Source organism: Stomoxys calcitrans, chromosome 2 (assembly GCF_963082655.1).
Source record: "Stomoxys calcitrans chromosome 2, idStoCalc2.1, whole genome shotgun sequence".
Taxonomy (NCBI): Eukaryota; Metazoa; Arthropoda; class Insecta; order Diptera; family Muscidae; genus Stomoxys; species Stomoxys calcitrans.
This window is the reverse complement of record NC_081553.1, coordinates 220,129,907-220,151,947: the sequence shown is the minus strand read 5'-3', so window position 1 is coordinate 220,151,947 and position 22,041 is coordinate 220,129,907. Positions and strand designations below refer to the sequence as shown.

General features: G+C 37.5%; 1 protein-coding gene across 2 annotated transcripts; it reads left to right on the top strand.

Moving 5' to 3' along the window:
- The first annotated feature begins 762 nt into the window (after positions 1-762).
- LOC106096386 (single-stranded DNA-binding protein 3) lies at positions 763-21,375 on the top strand. 2 transcript variants are annotated; one of them, XM_013264113.2, is made up of 3 exons: positions 763-914; positions 2,166-2,314; positions 16,982-21,375. In XM_013264113.2, exon 3 carries the CDS (start codon positions 18,487-18,489, stop codon positions 19,807-19,809), a length of 1,323 nt encoding a protein of 440 aa, XP_013119567.1. In that variant the 5' UTR covers positions 763-914; positions 2,166-2,314; positions 16,982-18,486; the 3' UTR covers positions 19,810-21,375. The 2 variants fall into 2 exon arrangements, with proteins under 2 accessions (XP_013119567.1, XP_013119570.1); XM_013264116.2 differs by lacking the exon at positions 763-914 and adding an exon at positions 928-1,573.
- Positions 21,376-22,041: the final 666 nt, after the last annotated feature.

Here is a 22,041-nt window from a genome sequence, read left to right as displayed (position 1 = left end):
AAAACGCATTTTATTTTTTAATTTGCAGTTTTTTGTTTTACTTTTAGGAATTACTTATCCGATATACTGCCAAGGTTGAATCACTTTTCCATTGGGAGTTATTGAATTCGGGGACCTTTTCCTTAAACCCGATTTGAGATTCGTGTATCCGCGATCGAAATGCTTTTATGTTCTTAATTTCATCCTACAATGCATTTTTTTGTTTTGCTTTTAAAAATTACTTATCTGATTTATTTTCAGGTGATAGCTGCCTTGGCAACTCTATTTCAATTACGAAAGAAAGAGAAAAATCGAACGGTATACCCCATTGGAAAAAATGTCCCTCATTGTCAGATACACATGTTGCAAAATAAACCTAAATATGAATAATTTAAATAAACAAACAATTAAACATCCGTTCAAACAAACAATTTTCGTTCATTACTTACTTGCTTATACCAAAATATAGTGGAACAAGCAAGTAAGGTTAAAATTTGATAAGGTCATATGGTGTAAAAGGCATTTTAAATATTTCATACCTCTTAATCCTCTTAATTTTGACCATTGGCTGACTGACGCGTATGGATATATTTTCTTTTTTTTTCTATATCCGCTATATATAAAGTTATGTTCACTGATAGTATGACAAATTTTCCCACCGGGCATTGTTATACGAAAAGTCAACTATATGCCATAGATGGTTGCGCAAAAGAGATGACTATATATGGTGGGTATATGTAAATTACATTTGACATGAGTCTGTATGCGTATGTGCAGTTTTTTCTCGAGTATTGTCTTGTCTTCTCCATACGCGAGACGCACTTGTAGCGAAAAATTAAACCAATTTTAAGATTTTATCCATGATAACAATAATCCATAAATAATATAATATTATTAAAATAAAAATCGTGTATTAAAAATTCATCACAAAAACGGTTAGTGTTTGAAAATAGCAGTGTTTTTAAAGTGAAAATTCCCCTTTTGCCAAGATAAAGATGGACAATGGAAGAAAAAAATGTAAAATGCAATTGGATGTGATGAAAAGTATCGATGAAATTTTCATTTTGAGGCAATAGCAAGAAGAAGAAGAAAAATATTAATGTGATTTGTCGTTGTCCCCACCACGTCTTCACAATACAAGTTAGGGAAGACAACGACTACGACGAACGAAAAAGAAGAGCCCCAATAGCAGTTGGTGGTAAAGCAAAGCAATGGGAAAATCATAAGGCACACACACCAAAAGCAAAAAAAAAATACAAAAAAAAATGAAAAAAACAAATACAAAATACACATAGCGCGGCGGCCAGTGAGAAATTGACGAAATCAACTCTGTATGTCGTCGTATTGTCATCATCACTCTCGTCGTAGTCGTCGTGGTCGTCATTTGTATGTAACCCTCCGCCCCCTGGGCCCTAAAATAAAATATGTGTAGTGTATGGTGTGCAAGTGTTATTAGCTCAGTGCTCTCGAGAAGGGAAAGAAATGAGGCTTAAACCTAAAACGCAAGAATAAGAATAAGCACAATAAACGCAAAAAGCCAAAGTAACAACAACATTGGGAAGGAAAAAAGATTGTAGTGAAATCAGGAAAGAAGGTTTTTTCGCTCTTGTTTGTGTGTTTCATTTTATTTTTGTGTGAAGAAGACGTAACGTCAAAAAACGGGGAGGGTATTGAAGTGAAACAACAGCATAAGCCACCAACAACAAAACAGAATAATAATAATGATTGTCAGATGTTGTGTCTCTTTTCTGAAGTAGAACACAAGACAACAAATAATAACAAAAAGAAAAGTAAAAGAACAACAAACAAACAAACACTTCAAAAAGCCATCACTAATTAAACATAACTTAAAAAATGCAATTTAAGAAACCATAATAAATTAAACAAATATATTTTTACTAGAAAATAAAAATTGAGCCCTTTGCGAATATCAAATCACAGTTTTGATAAAGGGGGGAATCAAATAAGTGGCTTGGGATTTTGCAAATACATTCATATTTTTTTTTAAAGTTACAAATATATTTATTTTCTTTCAGTAGTGATATGTTAAAAATGTGTGAAATTATCAAAAAAAAATTAAGAAATGAAACATGTATACCTTCTAACAAAAACAAAAAATAATAATCATCATCATCTCTCTCGTTTTGCTCTCACGATTATTGTGTTTTTATTTCGGTTTCGTTTAGTAAACAACCACATCTACTACGCCTGGATTTCCAGCATTGGAGCGATCACCCAACCAACAAGAACAGGAATACAGACTAGGCAGCCGTGGCTGCAGCAGCATTGAAACATTTGAATTTTTGCTCCTAACAAACAAAAAGAGTAGAAGAAGGTTTGTAAGCCAAAATTTCATCATCATCAACAACGTATACCACATTCTTTCAAAATTTGTAGCGGCAACTAACATTCAACTGTTTGTTTGTCTGTCCATTCCATTATCCCTCATTATCCATTTTTATCATTATGCCTATTTAGAGATGTGTTGCCACCTGTTAGTAATGCTTTTGAAGTCCGGTTTAAATTCTCTGCTGTGGTAGCTATTGAATGGAAACAACCGATCAATGAAGCGTGTGACTTAGTATTGTTTTTGTTTACCGTTATTAGGTCGGTTAATACTTAACGATTCATTTACTGTTGCAGCAACAGAAAAGACTTTTTAAATGATTTAGAGAATACGGGAAAAATATTGAATAAAATTTTTTTATATGGTTTTTATATATAATAATATAAATCGGTATTTATATCGAATGTAAATGTATCTTTCTAATTAACTAAACTAGCTATGCATTTAGGAATTGTTTTTGATATCATACGATAACTGCTCATAACTTTGTAATTTTATAGGTACTTACATAAATAAGTTCCTGGCAATCTTTTTTTGTACATATTGGTATGTAGATAAGTCCACAATGAACAACCACCAATGTAAAATATCACCATAGTTTAGCTTCCATTTAGTTAGTGATTATATCCAGCTTGCGGTGACAACCACTTACTGTGATTTTGTCATACATAATGCATATACAAATTTTTTTGTTGTTATAGCAGTGTGTTTTACAATCCGGCCCGATGGCACTGATGTCAGTGTGAAGCACCTGATATCAGCTGTTATATCATGATATCGATAGCTGCAAAATGCAACTTTTCTACTGAAAATCTATAGATAATTCCAATATAAAAAATCTTATATCGGAATGAATAGGCTCTATCCACCAGTTCGATGAAAGCAAAGTCGTGGCACTGGATATCTCTATGGCATTTAATAGAGTCTTGGACTGCGAACTTACATCAAATCTAAACGCTTTTGGAGTCCATTATGACTTCTCTCGATTAATAAGGAGCTTTCTTGAGGACCGCACTATACGAGTTATTGTAGATGGTTTCTTATCCGATGAATACAAATTGATCGTATGTGTACTACAAGGCTCTATCCTTTCTACTTCTATTTTTCTCATTTTCACTGACTATCTGTTGAGACAAACTTCGAATCCAATCTACTCATTTGTGGATGACAGCAACCTTTATCATTTATACTCATACGATAATAGACCAAGTCTTCGGGAAACTGAAGATAGAAAACGTATTAGGGGTGTGGCTGGACATATCCGGAGAATTGTTTGAATTAAAAAAAACGGTTAAGATAGATCGAACATGGGGTATATCGGGTTATATTTTGATATCTGCCATATACACCGATTTCTCGATTAAAGTTCTTTGGGACACAAAAGTTGCATTCATTATACGTTTTCGAAATTTGACACAGCGAGTTACGTTAACATCCTTGCGTCCGTACCGATTTTGATAAAGATCGGTCATTATTTGGATATTATTGCTGCCGATCACCCGATTTAAGAACAGGAGTCCATTAACAACCCGTTTATTATCCTCACAATTTGGCAGCAGTTATGTTGGACCTTTTGACATTCGTTCAGAGTTTGGCCAAGATCGGACTATAGTTGGATACAGCTGCCATATATACCGATCTGCAGATTAAATATCTTGGGTCAAAAAAAAGCTACATTTATTGTCCGACTCGCTGAAATTTTATACATTGAGTTCAGAGAAAAGTCAATATCGCACATTTTTTGTATATACCTAGCTTCCATTTATGAATTTTAGCACAGTGAGTTGTGTTATGACCGGATACATCCGTACAGAGTATGGTTCATATCATGATTCTTGTTTAAACGGTTGAGTTGAGCGGACGTTTTGTTATTTCGCTCGGTAAGAATTTTTCTGTAACTCGTAATAGGTCGTTATTTTTGGAAGAAAAATTTAAGTCCCTCAAGGATAGCTACGATAGTGGTCAGTCGACAGACGACTGGTTATCAGAGGGTTTTGACGAAGACACCTGGTTCGAGTCATAAGGACAAGGCCGAACCTATTCTTTTTTCGCATGCCTATAGTTTGCCTAGGCCATCGGCCTTCCCCGGTAACCCAACACGCTCTTTAAGAGGTTGGAATAATAGATGAAGCATCGCTCTCAGGTTTATTGAGATGCTTGGTGCGAATGCTCCTGAGACTCTTACTAATAGGGAGATAAACTCTCTAAATTCGCTGCACAGGCTACCCCTAAGACTACACGTGTAGATTTGGAAACTGCAACGCAGTCGACCAAATGTCGCTAGGGACAGTTTGGTGATGTCAGTTGTCGACAAGGGAGAAGAACAGAGGTGTATAACTAGGAATAATTGGAGTGGGATAGTCAATGGACTGTTATCAGTATACAGCGATGTCCTTGCGGAATTTCCCGGGTCTCCTCCAGCTTGTGACGGTGCAGGCTGGTATAGGGGGCCGATACAGACTAATTGCCTTCAGAGATCAACGCTGAATTAAAATGTATCGTAGAGCGCTAAAAAAAGATTGGTGAGATCTGGCCAGGTGCAGCACCAGATCTAGTCTAGAAGGAAGATATTCCTTCTCGACCAATGGCGCATGCTTGGATACCAAGGATTCCTTCAGATACTGAATGGATAATTGAACGACTAACGGAATGTAATCCCAATCTTTCAACCACCGACTGGAAGATTGGTAGATTGTATGAGTCTGATGGTGAGGGGAGATATGCAGTATTAGTACTAAACTCAGGCTGTCTCGCAGACCTAAACAGGTCCCAAGGAGTTGTATCCTACAGATTCAACAAGTTGAAACTGAAGGTCTATAGAAGCGGTGGGGTTGGGGAATCAGGAGACGACGCAGCAGTTGTTGCAGAACACTTGCTTCAGGAACTATCGACCACATCGCTAAAGACTGGCGGGTTGCAAGAGACTGAAAATCCCCCTGCCACAATCGAGACAGAAGAGGATGGCATCGAAACGGGACCCGACAAGCCCTGTGTGGATGTGTCATACGGTTGGCCTAGGCTCAAGGTGTGCGACCGCGGGGAAGCACAAAAATCAAAAGTACTTCCACAGCAGCAGCTAGTGAAGCAACTAAGGAGGAATCGTCCACACCGTAAGTGTCCAGTGTCCTGAGGAAGAGTGGCTCCACAGCTATCTCACCTGCCCCTGGATGCGTACAGAAGGAAGCTCATCATAACAATATCTAACAACATTTTGCAAAGGGCAAGAAAGGCAAATCTTGCCTTATACACCTGCAAGAGAGCCATTAGCAACAATTGGGGGCTTAGACCGCGTGTCATGCATTGGGTATATACTGCAGTTGTCATACCTATAATGCTATATGGTGTTGTGGTCTGGTGGACGGTGCTTCAAAAGTCCACCTGCTGCTCAATACCTAACCGGATCCAAAGGATGGCTTGTTTGTGTATTACAACATTGTGGCTCGACAAATTGCAGCGACCACTGCCATGAGCTTAACGGAACTATCTCTTTGATCATATGGTAACTACGGACACTGTTACCCTTGATACAATAACCGATGTTCCAGGCAGTGCGCTATACACCCTACCTGAGCCGCTTTTTGATAAAAAGTACTGTACCACTATTCCTGATAGAACCGATTGGAACTATGATATGCCTGGTAACAGACGTTACATAGACTTCTATACGGATGGTTCCAAACTAGACGACCAGGTGGGCTTTGGGGTGCACTCCAAGGTCTAGAACTGGTCATATCGAACAGGTTACCCGACAACTGCAGTTTGTATCAAGCGGAGATCCTTGCAATTAAGGAAGCTACGGAATGGCTACGATATAATGCCATAAAGACGGTTGGCATAAATATCTTCTCAGACAGCCAGGCAGCCATTAAATCCCTGCAGAATGTATTACTGAACACAAAAACGGCCCTCGACTGTCGCAGATTTCTCAACGAGATGGCTGAACAGTTCAAAATTCACCTGTTCTGGGTTCTCAGGCCACAAAGATATCCCAGGAAATTGTAAAGCGGATGAGCTTGCAAGACTAGGAACTACCCTACAAATTCCAGGGATACTGGAATCTGTGGGTAATCTTCTAGCGAAATGTAAGCTTAGTTTTCAGGACTAGGCCCGAAGGAAAACAAATGATAGATGGTCAAAAGAGGGGCTAGGAGCATTCAAAAACTATGTGACCTAATCTAGACTTGAAAAGGTTTACCGCTTTGCTGTCACTGGCTAGAACAGACGTCTCAGTAATTGTCTTCGTCATGACAGATCGCTGTCTGAACGGAAAACATGCTGACAGATTGAAGGTTGCCAGCAACGACTTTGCAGAAGCTGTGAGGAAATCGAAGAAGAGACTATATAACACCGTCTGTGTGTGTCCCACACTAGCAGTCAGGAGTTCCTTTTTTTGTTCTCATTTCTTTGAGAACCTGTCTGATTTGGCAATTTATTTTAAAGCGATCTATATGGTCCAACGGTAGGACGTAGAAGGCATCTTCCTTCTTCTGTTCTTGTGGTATCACAATGGACGAAAATGTTTAATTGAGTCTGATGGCAGACTGCTACTTAAGCCTAACCTAACCTATGGTACATATCGCACCCTATTTTGATATTAGCCCAGTTAGACCGATTTTTCGATTGAAAGTCTCACCCCTAGATAGCATACACATCTCTTTCTTTATTACTCGATTTGGCTGAAATTTGGAAGAGTGAATCGACGTCCAACTGATTTTGGTCAGGTTATATCAGTATCTCGATCTAAAAAATGTTTACATCTAACTTCCTGTAGTTGTTCAAAAGTCAAATTGGCGTAAATGTTGGAATTCAGCCAAATCAAATAAGAGGTGCATCTTCAAGGGACTCAAGAAATTATATCTGGAGATCGGTTTATATGGGAGTTATATCATGTTGTGGACCGTATTTGGCACGTTTGTTGGAGGTCATAGAGAAGTTATTATGCGATTTCAGATAAATCGGATAGAAATTGCGCCCTAAATGGTATTTATAACTCATATCCAATTCTGAACCGATGTGGCCCATATGCAATCTCCAACCACCTACACCAATACGAAGTATTTGTGCAAAATTGCAAAAAGTTTATTTAATAATAATAATCAATTATAAAATTTATACGGACGCAACGACATGTCGCTACTAATTTTGCTCATAGATCTCAGTACTCTAAGAAATGTGTTCGTATTTTCCTCGTCACCATTTTTATAACCTACGCCACTATTTTGGTACAGGGTATTATAACTTACTGCATTTGTTTGTAACAATCAGAAGGAAGAGACATATACCCATTAATAATGATACGGATAGACTCGGAATCACTTTCCATTTTGAGTTAGCTATGTCCGCTGTCCATGTTGATTTGTGTACAAAGTATAGGTGGCAATTTTCATCCTATAAAAAATGTCATTAAATGTTCGGAAATTGACTTTAGGTAAAGCCTAATTACTAAAAAGTAAACTCGGCAAAGAAAATCAATGTCAGGAACTCGGTGCTACTTACAAAATTCTTCATTGTTTTCCATACCACACACCAAAGTTGGTTATTGTCTGATATTGTGTCCTCACGTAAGTGCCGATGTCTGTTAGCCGCAAAAGCCGGGCATTGACATGGGAAATGTTCGAACGTCACATCATATCCCCCACATTCCCTACACATGCTGTCACTTGCCGCACCAATTTTTTATAAGTGAGGTTGTAGTCCTATGTGTGTCCTGTAATGATACCGAAATCTTTACTGACCTCCTGCTTAACTCCTTTCAATAATAGTCCCGTCTTCTTACAGTCCGGATCTCTTCATAGGATTTTCGTGGAGCTACCAAACGTTTCGCACTTCCACAGTGTTAAATGAGCGTCCATAGCCCACGCCCTTAACTCGGACAGCGTCTTCTGGCCTTCACTGCCAAATCGTCTGCTTTTTCATTCCCCCTTACCCTTACACTGCTTTGGCCCGGCACCCAAACGATGCGGATCGTGCCATCCTCAGAGAAGGCGTGACCTTAACGTCCTGGAGCCTAGTCCTGGCATTACATAACATATTTGTTTTTGCTTCAAATAAATAAATTGTCGATACGAAGACACATTTGGATCCGATCGAAATTTGCTACCATTTTGTACAGCGTTGCCAGCATCAAAAAGTCAATTAGAATCAAAACAAATCGCAGAAATTTAGTCGGCGGCGGTAAATAAAAATTAATATTATTTTGTTTGGTGAATCTAAATGCAAAAATTACTTTTTATTGAGCTGTAGTTGGTGGATATGAAATCTTTGATTCTCTTAGAAACACAGAATCAAAGATTTCATGACCGAACGGGAACGGAATAAATTTTTTGCAGTGCTTCGATATATGCATGTGGTTGGTTTTAGAAATGTACGGAGAGATCCAAAAAGCAGATGCTCTTTCGTGCAAAAAAAGTTTTCTGGTGGTCAGCAATATCAACAATAAAATCTTTTGACCGAATCTTCCAAGAGAATATAGTAAATGGCTACCAATTCGGAAGTGTAGAAATAGTGGCAGGAATACAACGTCTTCTAAAAAGAATCTAAAATCCATCATCGATAGGCAAAGTTTCATATATGTGTCTTCTTCCAAACTATACTGTCACCGAGACCAAAAAGCAAGGAATAACACTTCCACAGTCTCTTTGTTGCCTTAGTCTAATCACGATTCTGTAGAGCCAGTGGACTACCCTCGGATTCGGGTCCATTTCGAACTTTCGGCCCGTCTACATAGTGTCCAACATCTGTAACCCTTCTTGGTACGCTCCTGATTGTGACACTTCCAAATTGTGTCAATTTGACGCACCAAGTTTCCTCAATAGAACGATTTCGATATCGGACAAAATCAAATACTTAGGAGTAACGATACTAAGTTTAATAACAGATTGTTTCGAAAAATAGTAATTGGATAGTCATCCGTGAAGTATAATGATAATCAACTATCGAAATTCGAAGCGGATGGTTGTGTCCGTTTGTATATAACAACTTAAATCCTTCGAGCAAGAGACAATCTTCAATTTTCAACCAACTTTTTTTTTCTCCATCATTCTTAACGGATGGATCAAAGCTTTTCTCCAAAGAGATGTCGCACTGCGGCACGCCGTTCGGACTCGGCTATAAAAAGGAGACTCCTTATCATTAAGCTTAAACTTGCTATGTGAGAAGCTTGCCCCTGTTCCTTATTGGAAATAGGACTACGAGCAGAATAAGTGTAGCACATGAAACAGGTGTATGGCATGTGGAAAGATGATGAGATGTTGGAGCAGTTCATATGTCATTGCCCGGCTTCAGCGGCAACCATACACCTGCACTTAAGTGGGGACACAATATCAGACTTGAATCGGGGCGTGGAATGGAGAACAATTAAGGATTTTTTTAAGTAGCACGGAAAAAAATTTACGGCTACAAAAAAAAATTTACTTACGCACAATTTTTTTATGTCGACTCGAGTTCTCTCTCGCTTACGAGACACAAATTTTCGAGACACGACTTACAAGAAAATCCACTTTTAATTTTAATGCATCTGTAGGCAGAAATTGTTTCTCTATCTTCTAATTTTTTCCAATATTGCCAGTGAGCATGAAACCGTACGTTAAAATACCGTGCGACACCTCTTTTTCTCGGCAGTCGTGAGTACCGTAAACAGCTGAGTACAATTTTTTCTCGCGAAGTACAATATCTGTCAACGAGTTTTTGTGTGTATATTATAGTTAAGAACCATAACACAACACACGCAAACAACGAAAGATGGCACGAACTAGTAACTTACACCAGATCAGAGTTACACTAATCACTGATTTTGACAGATAGTGCACTCAATATTTTGTTGTTGGGCAACTGCCACTACCTGTAAATCAGTACATCTTGGTTTCTCGTGAGTAGTAATTAGTGTCGTAAGCATAGTTTCACTTACTCACTCTCACGCACAAAGAAATTTAATTCAATCAAGATTACGCACGATCACGTAATTGAATTTTCATCTCACTCACAACCTATCTAACAAAATTTTCCGATTTCGGTCCGTCATCGGTCAGACAATCTCATCCGATGTCTTACCGACATCTTAACTAAAAACGAGAGAAGTGCTTGTCATGTTGTCGGAACGACACGGCTGAGGGAAATCTGATATATTTATCGCCATATCGTACCGATGTGGAAACAAAAGTCCAGGGAAATTCGAATGGGAAATTGTATGTTGTACCGAAATGGGACCGAATTCGTAGACAATTTCGGTTTGATTTCTTGGCGACATATGTACTTTCCACACACTTGGTAAGGAAATGTTTTTTGCAAAATTAATAATGAACCAAACAAATATTTCTCCGACATGATGTACAGAAATCGTTACGATTTCGTTCCTAAATGTCGGAACAGAAAACAAAAAAAAATTCCGTCAGACTTCTCGAACCGATTTCTTTCCGGATTAGTTAAGAATTGTATGTTTCGTCCGACTATGTGCAGACATGTCGGACGTCAGACAAGGTCGGATCATATTGTTAGCTGGGAAGTCACGTGACAAGACAACTCACTACTTACGTGCACAGCTCTAATAACAAGTAAAAACTACAGTAATTTTAGCATGCATCATTATTATGCCGGGATTCTCACTATATATAGTCAATCTCATGGCAGCCGGTTGTACGTACCGGATTGACACGATGGAGTTCTTCATCGGCAAGGGCTACCGCCTCAGTGTATAACACACTGCTACAACAACAACTATTTATCGTGTCGATATTCTTCTTGTTAAAGAAATTTGTTTTTCTGAAAATGTACTTATTGACTCTTCTAACGATAAACCTTATCCGGGACAAGGGTGCCAGTTAGTGACTCATCATCCGATAAACTCAGACAGAGGTAATATACAATCAGCTGCTTATTGTTTACGGATTGCTGCATAGTAGTAGGTCTGTTCGTTTACTTAATAAGTAATGGCTGGTACTATGTTCGTTTTTCACAATTAAAACCCATGTTTTTCGCTATTACTTTTTTGAAACACTACACAAATAACAATTTTATTAAATTTTGCCTTGTATTATGTTCGCAAAAATTGCAAAATAATCGATTTAATCCAAAAATTTGCATATTTATTCCAATATCCATTCGTCTTGTTAAATTTTTCGTACGTAGGTATCACACAATGTATACAACTTTCAGATTTGCTATTTTTGAAATTACATCGTGTAATGACAGCTTTAGCTATAATCACAGACAATAGATTTCCTATAGATGAATTTTTCCTCTCTCAAAAAATGACAACCACGAATTACGATTAGAAATCTGAAGTTTTCTTTTTTTCATTCTTAAGAGTCAACTAATAGAAAAGAAAAAGGAAATGGGGAACATAAAAACTGTAGAAAATCACAAGTAAATTAACAAATTATTTTATTTTCATACTTGGACTTGCTAAATATGTTTCTGGAAAGGGATCGACTGACATACACTTGCCCGAATAAATATTAGTGCACATTAATATTTAATTTTTATATAAAATTATAATTGGTAAAGAATGTGGCCAGCATTGTTATCCCCTTATAACCACCGCTGAAAATTTAGTTGATGTTACCGCCGGGATTTGAACCCAGGCGTTCGGCGTCATAGGCGGAAATGCTAACCTCAGCGCAACCAAGATGCATAATGTGTGACAATATTTCCGTGAAATTGCTAAGAGTATTGAGAGAAGACACTTTTCTATCCAACAGTAAGTCAATAAAACTATCTAATCCACCGGTTCTGTAGTGTCCAAGCCGACCTATCATGAGAAGAGAACTAAATTTGCTTCTGTACAATAAAATCGCGACTTTGCTAATGAGTAAGTGAAAATAACTCAAAAATTTTGGGAGAAGTTCCTTTTTACTGACGAAAACACGTCTAGAAATTTTGCCTAATAACAAAACTTTACTTAATAAAGAAAGCCTGATTCCAACGTTTGAAAACTCTCAGAGGCTCCTTCACGAAAAGGACACCCACAAGTTAATAAAAATTGTATTTAAAATAAAGCATTAAATTTTTAAAATGATACTTGAAATATGCGAATACTTTAACTCTTCTTCAGGTTTATGATTCCTAAAACAAGTTATTAGAATATAATTTCAAGTGCATGAGGACAAGCAAATTCTACCTCCCACAATTAATTTTTTTAATATATTAATCTGTTTGATTTAATAAATAGAAAATTTTTTGAGGTTCAAATTTTTTGGTTCAGTTTGTACGAATATTTTTTTGGCAAGAGTATATATATTTTTTTTAATTTATTAGTTTACATTTACTATGTCAATCCTATTATTGACTTTTCGCCCGAACAACTGTCAAAATGCATCTTAAAAAAATTGGTGAGAAAGAAAATACGAATACATTTCGTAGAATTGGTACTGAGTTCGAGGGGCAAAATAGTTGTGTTGTTGTAGCCACATTTTCATGTGAAGGTGTCGATCCTCGTCATGCTCCCTCCTGTAGGTGAGAAAGCTCGTTCTGGTGCAATGGACCGATCGTCGCAGGAACAGTGCGCCATTGGTTATTTAAAGGCGCCAATAACTCGCCTTGTCATATTGAGCATCATAGGCACTCAGTATTTGTGCAACAGCCGGTGCCGCCCGACCTCTCACTGAGAGTCCCCGGTCCATACCGTGGATTATCCGCGACTTCTGTTGCAGCTGCTCCAAATGGAGCATTCCACTATCCGCAACTTTTGGACGCTTGCTTTGCTTCAATGCTGTTGTCTGTTGTTGTTTGACTTTTATTTGTGTTCTGATTTCGAAATAATTTAATCGACATTTTCGCTGCGAATGAAGTCAGTAATTAGTTAAAGTCAGAGACATATGTAGGTACTTTTATTTAATTTGAAGGAGAATATTATTAGTGTTTACATAAATTCTTATTTAATTTTTATTTGTTAGGTGCATAGGCAAATTTGATTCAAAATTCTATTGTCTTTTCCGAATTGAATATTCGTAGACTTTTTGACTCTAGTGTTTACCTACCACCTTGGCTTTTATTTTTTATTCGGTTTTGATAGGGATGCCATAACACTAAAGTGTTTGTACATTTATTTTGGTATTCTCCATGGCTGCTATCCTATGTTCAAAAAGCACAAAACCTTTTATTACTCACAAACACTCTGCCTATTAGAACCCTGTTGTTAGCTAATTTTTGAGAAACCCATTTGGGGAGAGCAGAAAGTTCTCGTTTCTCATGTGAGTGTGTTTTTTTTACTACATTAAAGGAATATATGGCTAATACCATGGCAACCCTCGTTGGTATAAAATATAATTTCAGTTTTCTGTGTGTTTCTCTTTTGTTTGCTTACATAGTGTTGTCAATCTGAAGTTGTTCGAAAACGCTACTTTTGTTGTTCTGTGTCTTAATGGTAATAATGTACTTTATTTACAACGAAACTATTTAATGTGGAGGTATTTTTAAATTGTGAAGCTTTGGAGGCGAGTTTAAACCCAATCAACGTCAAGTTGTTTTACAAGCATTCAGCGGGATTCTCTGACTCTAGCCGCATCGGTTTTTTGTTTCTCGTATGAACTACATTAAAACAAATTGACACTGACTCTAAATTGGGTTAAGATTCTTAAACACTAGTTTAATAATATAAAATAAAGGCTGTCAAAATTAAAATTATTAAAAATATTACAAAAAAGAAAAAACGTAAACAAAAACTGAATGTAAACAAGGAATGGCTGAAAACACTTTTTTTTTCGCAATTACTATTTTGTAACACTAGAAAAAGTTTTTTTTTGTTTCAAAACCAATTATCTAAAAAAGTTAAACGAAAAAATTTGTCTCGAAAACCCGTCAAAACGCACGTTAAAAGATTTGTTACGAAGAAAGCCAAGAATTTAGTTAGATTTTTAGCTCGAATAACTCAAAACGTATTCCGTAGAAGTGGTACTGAGTTCTTCGAACAAAATAGTAGCGACATTAGGGATTTAAAAGTAGACTCTTGACCAATCGATTAATCGTTATTTGTGTAAAAAACTTCCACTTCCACTGTTTAAAAAATAATCGACATTATATTGGAAAACTTGAAAAGAAGTCGAAATGGATTTAGTGTCAAATCAAGTTTTGCCGCCGAGGGCTTCAAGCTATGGTTACAATGTAACAAAATAGAGAAAAATACCAAAAATAACTCGAAAAAAGCGTTTAAGAAAGGAAAAACACCCAAAATCAATAGCAGACCAATCGGGACTTATGGGTATCAAATGAATGGTATTGGAGAGTATAACACGAAAACCAGCAAGGAAAGGCTAAAGTCAAAAGCAACCGACTATATAATACCCTACACATGTAATTTTCTTTCAATTAGAGCATGCTCTATTCCTTCTGAAAACATAAAGAAATAAGCTGTTTTTGTTGGCAGCCGAATGAAAGCAACCCCAAATTAAATAGTTTTCACAAAATTATAATTTACCCAGCTTTCGCAAAACTTTAACCATTTTTACGCATAAAAAATCAGATTTTGCTAAATTTTAAAGTCATACGAAAATAACAAACAGTTGTGAAGCAAAAATGAAGAATCATATGTAAATTGACAATTTTGTCATAGACTTATTTGAATCATTTTTAGCACGATTGTTGAAAGTCATTTTTAACCAATGGGAGCAAATTCTAAGCCACCTATTGGCGTAGGCAATTGAGAAAAAATTTTAGAAGTTAGCTTTACACATTCAACCGTTATCGTGATTTCCAAATACGGATAGAAAGTTTAAACAATTAAGAATATACATGTATACTTTATGTAGTCGCAGATTTCGAGGTGTTACAAACGGATGACTACATTAATATACGCCCATCCTATGATATTGCATATATAAACAACACGATGCGTGGCCTTTGTTTATAGAAGCCAAAAAATTAAATTTTAATAATAATTAAAAACCTCACAAGGTCGAAATGCGACTTTTTTAAAGGCGACAATTTTATTTTTTTTTTAACCAAAAAATCGATTTTTTTAAGATTCTACTTTTTGCAAAAGTCGACTTTATGTAAAAGCTAACTTTTTGCAAAACTCGAAAAATCGACTTTTTCACTTTTGTCGCCTCGATAAACAGATAAAAGCGACATGTGGCTGCCTCGCTTCAATCAATGGCGAATGTAATGAAAGGCTAAAGAACTGGGCCACAAACAACTCTGCTTTAATCCTGTTGTCGTTGTAGGACTGTAGTGTATTATTTGGGTGTGCCAATTGAAAAAGTTAATAAAAAATTTGACGTTTTGGTTGTGGTGAATAAAGACTTTTGACTGAAGAGATGCAAGTTTATAGAGACAAGTGGCATGTTGCTATTTATGAATAGATTTCAAATTTACCAATGGAACAGGGCAAACTTCTCTCATATCAATGAGTGCTGTCCGTTTCAAGTCTATGCAAGTGGTCTCCTCTTTATAGCCGAGTCCGAAAGGCGCACGAAATCACTTTGTAGAGAAGTTTTAACATTGCTGCCATACCAAATGGGACAGTACCTCACAAATGTCGCCAGCACTAGAAAGATATAACATCCTCTGAAAAATTTGTTGATGTTCTTGACAGGATTCGAACCCAGGCATGCTACGGTGGCCTCCTTTTGAATAGATTCACAGGCATAATTCAATTTGCGTGCTGCGATTACTTGCCTCCTACACCCATTTATTTGTTTATTATTTAATAATGGTATTGTTCAAAATGTAATATTTTGACATTGTCATTTAAAAATTGTCGATAAATACTTTACTGTTTATAGAAATTTGCAAAACAAGTTGTTGTTTTATTAGAAAACACACTTTTCCGCGATTATTTTTTTGTTGAAATTGTTTCATAAGTTATGAAGGAATATCCTACTAAATGAAATCAGCAAGTTATTTTGCTTCAAAACCTATTATCTAAAAAAAGAAATCATTTAAAAACATAGTGCCAGCCTTCATATGCTAATGGAATCTTGGTTCAACAAGGCCATTCATCCAAAGAGACAAGTATTTTATTGTTATTTTGCAATTTATTAAACAATTGCTTTTTTCAAGCATTTTATGGGTGAATTTCAGCGTGGCTGGCTTATGGCTTGCCCGGTGTGCTTCGTTGTTAAGTGTTTGTGGCTCCCTTCCGACATGGTCTAAATTTGCAAATAATAACAATTTATTCGTATTTGACTCTCTAATACCTTTCAATAGAATACCACAATGTCCCGTTTTGTATACATGCCTATTTGGGGCATCATTTTGGGGTTGGGCGACTCCCCGGAAACTCGTAAATAATTTTCGTATTCCACTCTCAAATATCTTTCGTTTGATTCCCATCTTGTCCCGTTCGATGTACATTGTACATGTCCATTAGGTGCATAATTTTGAGGCCTGGGAATAGATCCCAAACTTGTATATAAATTTCGTGTTCTACTCTCAAGTACCTTTTGCTTGAATCCCATACTGTCCCGATCAGCTTTGTGGCGCACATACGCCACAAACCAGTCGTATGTGCGAAATATAAATTCTTTATCTATATATGATTTATCTGTGGTTTGGTAATTATCCCTGTGGTAAAGAAATAAATTAAAAACAGCTAAAATAAATTAGGAAAAACGCTACATTCTTAACATTGCTCGCACTGTACATTTTTTGGCAATTCCTTCATTGCATTTATTTTCTCATCTTGAATTTTATTTTCATAGCCTTCCTTTCCTATATTTTCAGTTTGCGAAACGTACAACAACAACAAGAACAACACACCAAAAAACCTCCAAGGGGAGAATTGGTGTAAGTGCGAAAGAGTCAGCAAATCAACATTACCAGAGCGCACATAGAGCAGCAGCAACAACTACAAAAAATACCAAAAAAAAAACGAATGAGGTGGTTGTTCAGCAGCGACTGAACTCGAAACTCTCAAAACACACTACCAGCAAGAAGAAGAAGCAACACACAACACTCGCAACCAGCCAACCATCAACAGCGCGGCAGCAACGCAACCAGAGCAACAACAGCACCAAAAACAACATTAATGGGACTATAACAGCAGCAGCAATAACAAATACAACAACAGTAAATGCTACAATAATAATAATAAAAAGCAAAAAAGAAACGGTAAACGAAGAAGAAGCATCAGCAGCAGATACAAGAAGACAAATATGAACTAAATTTTTAGGTTTTTTCTGAACGAATATTCACACACCACAAAACATCAGCCAGCCATTAGCAGAAGGCAGGCGGCAGCAGCACAGTGGAAGCGGCAGCAGTAGCAGCAGCGCGATTGATTAGAGGAGGGGGTGCAGAAGAGATGACGGTGTGAAGTGGTGGTACAAAGAGGACAGAGAAAACAAACGACGACCAACGAACGAATGTATAATAAAATATAAAAATCGTTTTTATTGTAAATGAAATATCTCAGGCAAAAGTACATTTTTCGATGGTACGCAAATTTTAACAAAAAATTCATCCATCAATTATTGAGTGAGTGCGCGTAGTGTGTGTGACGGTGTCCAGTGTACGCGTAGTTAAGGCACGGCGTGTACAGAGGGAGCGGAGTCTTCGCAATATCATCAATTCAAAGACTTCATAAATAAAATCGAACCTAATTTTCTTCTGTGTGTGAATATGAAAAACGAAGACATTTTTAGAAAAATGCTGGATTTTATAGAAAACAGGAGGACGGCTGCGTGAGTTGAGCACTCGCATACTCACAACCGACCGTCTCTCGCTCTCTCTCTCTCCTTTCTACTCTATTGCTCTACGTTCTTCGAAGACATCTCTCCCCCCACAACACAGAAAATTGTGCTGTGTGTGGATGACGACGACGGGCAGAAGCAGCAGCAGCAGCAGAAATAAGAAACAGCGGCCAACAAGAGACTTTTAAAATTTGTTGAAAGTAACTACAAAATATAATAGAAATTCATCCAAAAGAAGTAAAAAAAACACAGTGAGCGCCAATTAAAAAAAATAATAGTGAAAGATATTGGCCGAAATAAACACACATACGTGCGTACCCCACAACAGCAGCCAGCGGGGTTTGAAAACAAAACTCGGCGAGTTGTGGTGTGTATTCTCTTCATATCTCGCTCGGAAGGTCGGTCTCCTCCGAATCAGAAAAACAGAAAACATTAACATCACAGCACACTTTTCTCCAAGAAGTAAAAGCAAGACAAAAAAAAACACATCAGCAACAACAACAACAACAGTAACAAAAGAATAACAAAAAAACAAAAATGTATGGCAAATCGAAAACCTCATCGGTGCCTTCAGATGCTCAGGCCCGTGAAAAATTGGCTCTGTATGTGTACGAATACCTGCTGCATGTCGGAGCGCAAAAAGCTGCACAAACGTTCCTCTCCGAGATACGGTGGGAGAAAAACATAACGCTGGGCGAACCACCGGGTTTCCTACACACATGGTGGTGCGTATTTTGGGATTTGTATTGTGCCGCCCCCGAAAGACGTGATCAGTGCGATCATTCATCAGAGGCCAAGGCCTTCCACGACTATGGATTTGTCAGTTCGGGTTATGGAGTCAACGGAATTGGCCCTGGTGGTCCACACAGTGCAGGCGGTCCTGCGCCCAGTCCCTTGGGGCAAATGCCACCAGGAGGTGATGGTCCCATGGGACCTGGAGGCCCTATGGGGGCGAATTTCTTCCCCAGTTCAACAATGAGACCTTCACCGCCAACACATGCGTCAAGTCCACAGCCCCCACCATCACAGATGATGCCGGGTCAACCGCCATTTATGGGCGGTCCACGATATCCTGCCGGTCCCCGACCTGGTGTCCGCATGCAGGGGATGGGCAATGAATTCAACGGTCCACCCGGACAACCTATGATGCCCAACAGTATGGATCCTACACGGCCGGGAGGCATGGGACCCATGAATCCCCGTATGAATCCACCCAGAGGACCGGGTGGTATGGGTCCCATGGGCTATGGCGGTCCTGGTGGTATGCGAGGTCCTGCGCCTGGACCGGGTGGAATGCCACCCATGGGTATGGGAGCTGGCGGAAGGCCACCCCAATGGCAACCAAATGCTGCGGCGCCAATGAATGCGTACTCATCATCATCACCGGGCAATTATGGACCTGGTCCAGGTTCAAATGGTCCTCCGGGTCCGGGTACACCTATAATGCCATCACCACAAGATAACACACAAGCGGGCCCCGGCGGTCCTGGCGATAACATGTATTCGCTAATGAAACCAGAATTCCCAATGGGTGGTGGTCCAGACGGCGGCGGGGGTGGGCCCGGAGGCATGGGTCCCATGGGTGGTGGTCCAAATTCAATGGGTCCTGTACTTAATGGCGGTGCTGGTGATGGCACTGGTCTGGACGGCATGAAGAATTCACCAGCCAACGGAGGTCCGGGAACGCCCCGCGAAGATTCAGGCAGCGGCATGGGCGACTACAATCTAGGCGGCTTTGGTGGGCCGGGCGAAAATGACCAAACAGAATCGGCGGCTATATTGAAAATCAAAGAAAGTATGCACGAAGAAGCGAAAAGGTTTGAGAAAGACACAGAACATCCTGACTACTTCATGCAATAACCGCCCGAACAAACCGTCGTACAACAGCCACCAACAACATCAGCAGCTGCAGCAACAGCAACAGATCTGGACGAAAAGATGAACAACAATAATGCCTCCACCTCCGCCAATGTCAATGCCGCCGCCGCCTCTTCCTCCTCCTCCAATGCAGCTCAGCACTCAGTCACCAATTGCAGTAATGCAACTGCAAATACAACAACCTGCTCCTCCTCGAGTTGCACAGAAGAAGATGAGACAAATGCTTTACTAGCGGTAGCCATGATGAATAGTGTCAAGGAAGTGGGTTCAGCAATGTTACAACATTTGTGGTCCTCAATGGCAGCAGCTTCTAAGCAGCAACCATAAAGCGTGCGTGCGTTCGAGCTTTCGTTCAAGGAGGTGGTAGTGTAATGACGGCGATCTTGAAGGCGGCTACTCCTACCCCATTAAAGAAGAAGAAAAAACAAAAACCCTTACAATTCAGTTGATATCGTTTTTGAATCGACTGTCTCTTGCCTTTTTTTGTCGATTGAACATGATCTGTTTTATGAAGAATATGATGATGATGACTGTGTTTGGGTATCCTTTTTTAAAGAAAGTACTCCATCCGCACAACAACAACAACAACACTCAAGCCGGGACAGGGTGATTGATTGATAGACAGATGACACACATACTATGTATATGCAACCTATAATGTGTGGCCTAGGAGAGCGAAGAACAAGTCAAACACAACAACCATTACAGAAAGCAACACAACAAAAACTACTGGTAAATGGCATTAATTAAACAAAAATAAATTAATTTACTTTTTATTTAAAAAAAAACTTATTTTATTTTTTTGTAAATTAAACTTAAATAATTAATATGAGATATGAATGAATGATGAAAACAAAAATCATCATGATATATAAACATGCATACATATGTGGAAATAACTACTCCTCCAAAACTCCCTTTAAAGTTATATACATATATACAAAACACAGCAACCACAGAAAACTTAAATTATTTTCTCCAAAAAGAAAACAGGAAACCCTAATATGTACTGTAACATAAATACAAAAGATAAAATTATTAAAAAAAGAAAAAAACTATGATGATGAATGGTTAAAATTCATGCAAAATGGACCATTTCTAGAGACACACCGAAACACAGACACACGAATTAAGACCGTCTCATTTCCTTTCCTACACTCTATTTCCTTCACCTACTACCCCTCCCTCATTATCCAGTTTAGTAGATAAAATCTTCAAAGAAAATTTTTGGAAGAAAAATCCATAACTTAAAGTATTAAACGATCATATTTTTTTGTACAGTTTCTTAAATGATGAAGATTAAAAAAAAAAAAACAAAAACAAAAATATAGAAAAAAACTAAAAATATCAACAACTATAAATTGAATTGATTTATTTTAAATAAGAATTGTATTATAATAATAAATAAATAAATATAAAATAATTGACCCACAACCCACCCCCTCTCATAGCCAGTCCCCCAACTATTTCTCTCCAAACCTTAAAATAAATCCCCTTTTTTAAAAAAAGAGCTATAAATATAGAATTAATGAAAAAAAAAAAACAAAACGAAATATAAGAAAATCATAGTTAAGTGTTTTGTGGAAAACACCCGTATTGTATAAAAATAAAATCTACAAACAAAACTCCTACCGCTCTCCAACTCCTGAAACAAAATTGAAAAAAACTCTGCAAAACAAAACACAATTTCTTAATATACTATAGGTACTTATTATTAAAATTATACAGAGAGAAAACAAACAAAAACAAAAAACACAAAAAAAACAAATAATTACTTAAAAAAAGAAACAAAAAATAAAACAACAAAACCTTTTCTTGGCTTTCACAATGATGATAAAATGATGACGATGATGTATTCATTAAGAATTTGTAGTAAAGTTTATTAACAAAAAAAGAAAAACAACAAAAAGTAACATAACATTTTGTAATATAAACAAAATCGTATATATATATAAATATAAATATTTTTAAATGTTTTATTTTGTCAATGACAGTTTTACTTTTATATTCGATATTAAATATCTTTGATTTTATTCCTAATTTTGTTCGTTTTGTCTACTTTATTTCTTAAAAAAAAGAAAACAGCAACAAAAAAAAAAAAAAAACAAAATCATTTGGTGGTTATGACATCTTGTTTTGAGGAAAAAGGGGTTTAACAACAATTATTGTGTTTTCTTCAATGTTGTACTTTAATTGTGTATAGTGCTTCTTTTG

Coding starts and splice junctions, on each gene's coding strand:
- LOC106096386 (XM_013264113.2), top strand. CDS start 18,487: ATGTATGGCAAATCGAAAACCTCATCGGTGCCTTCAGATGCTCAGGCC.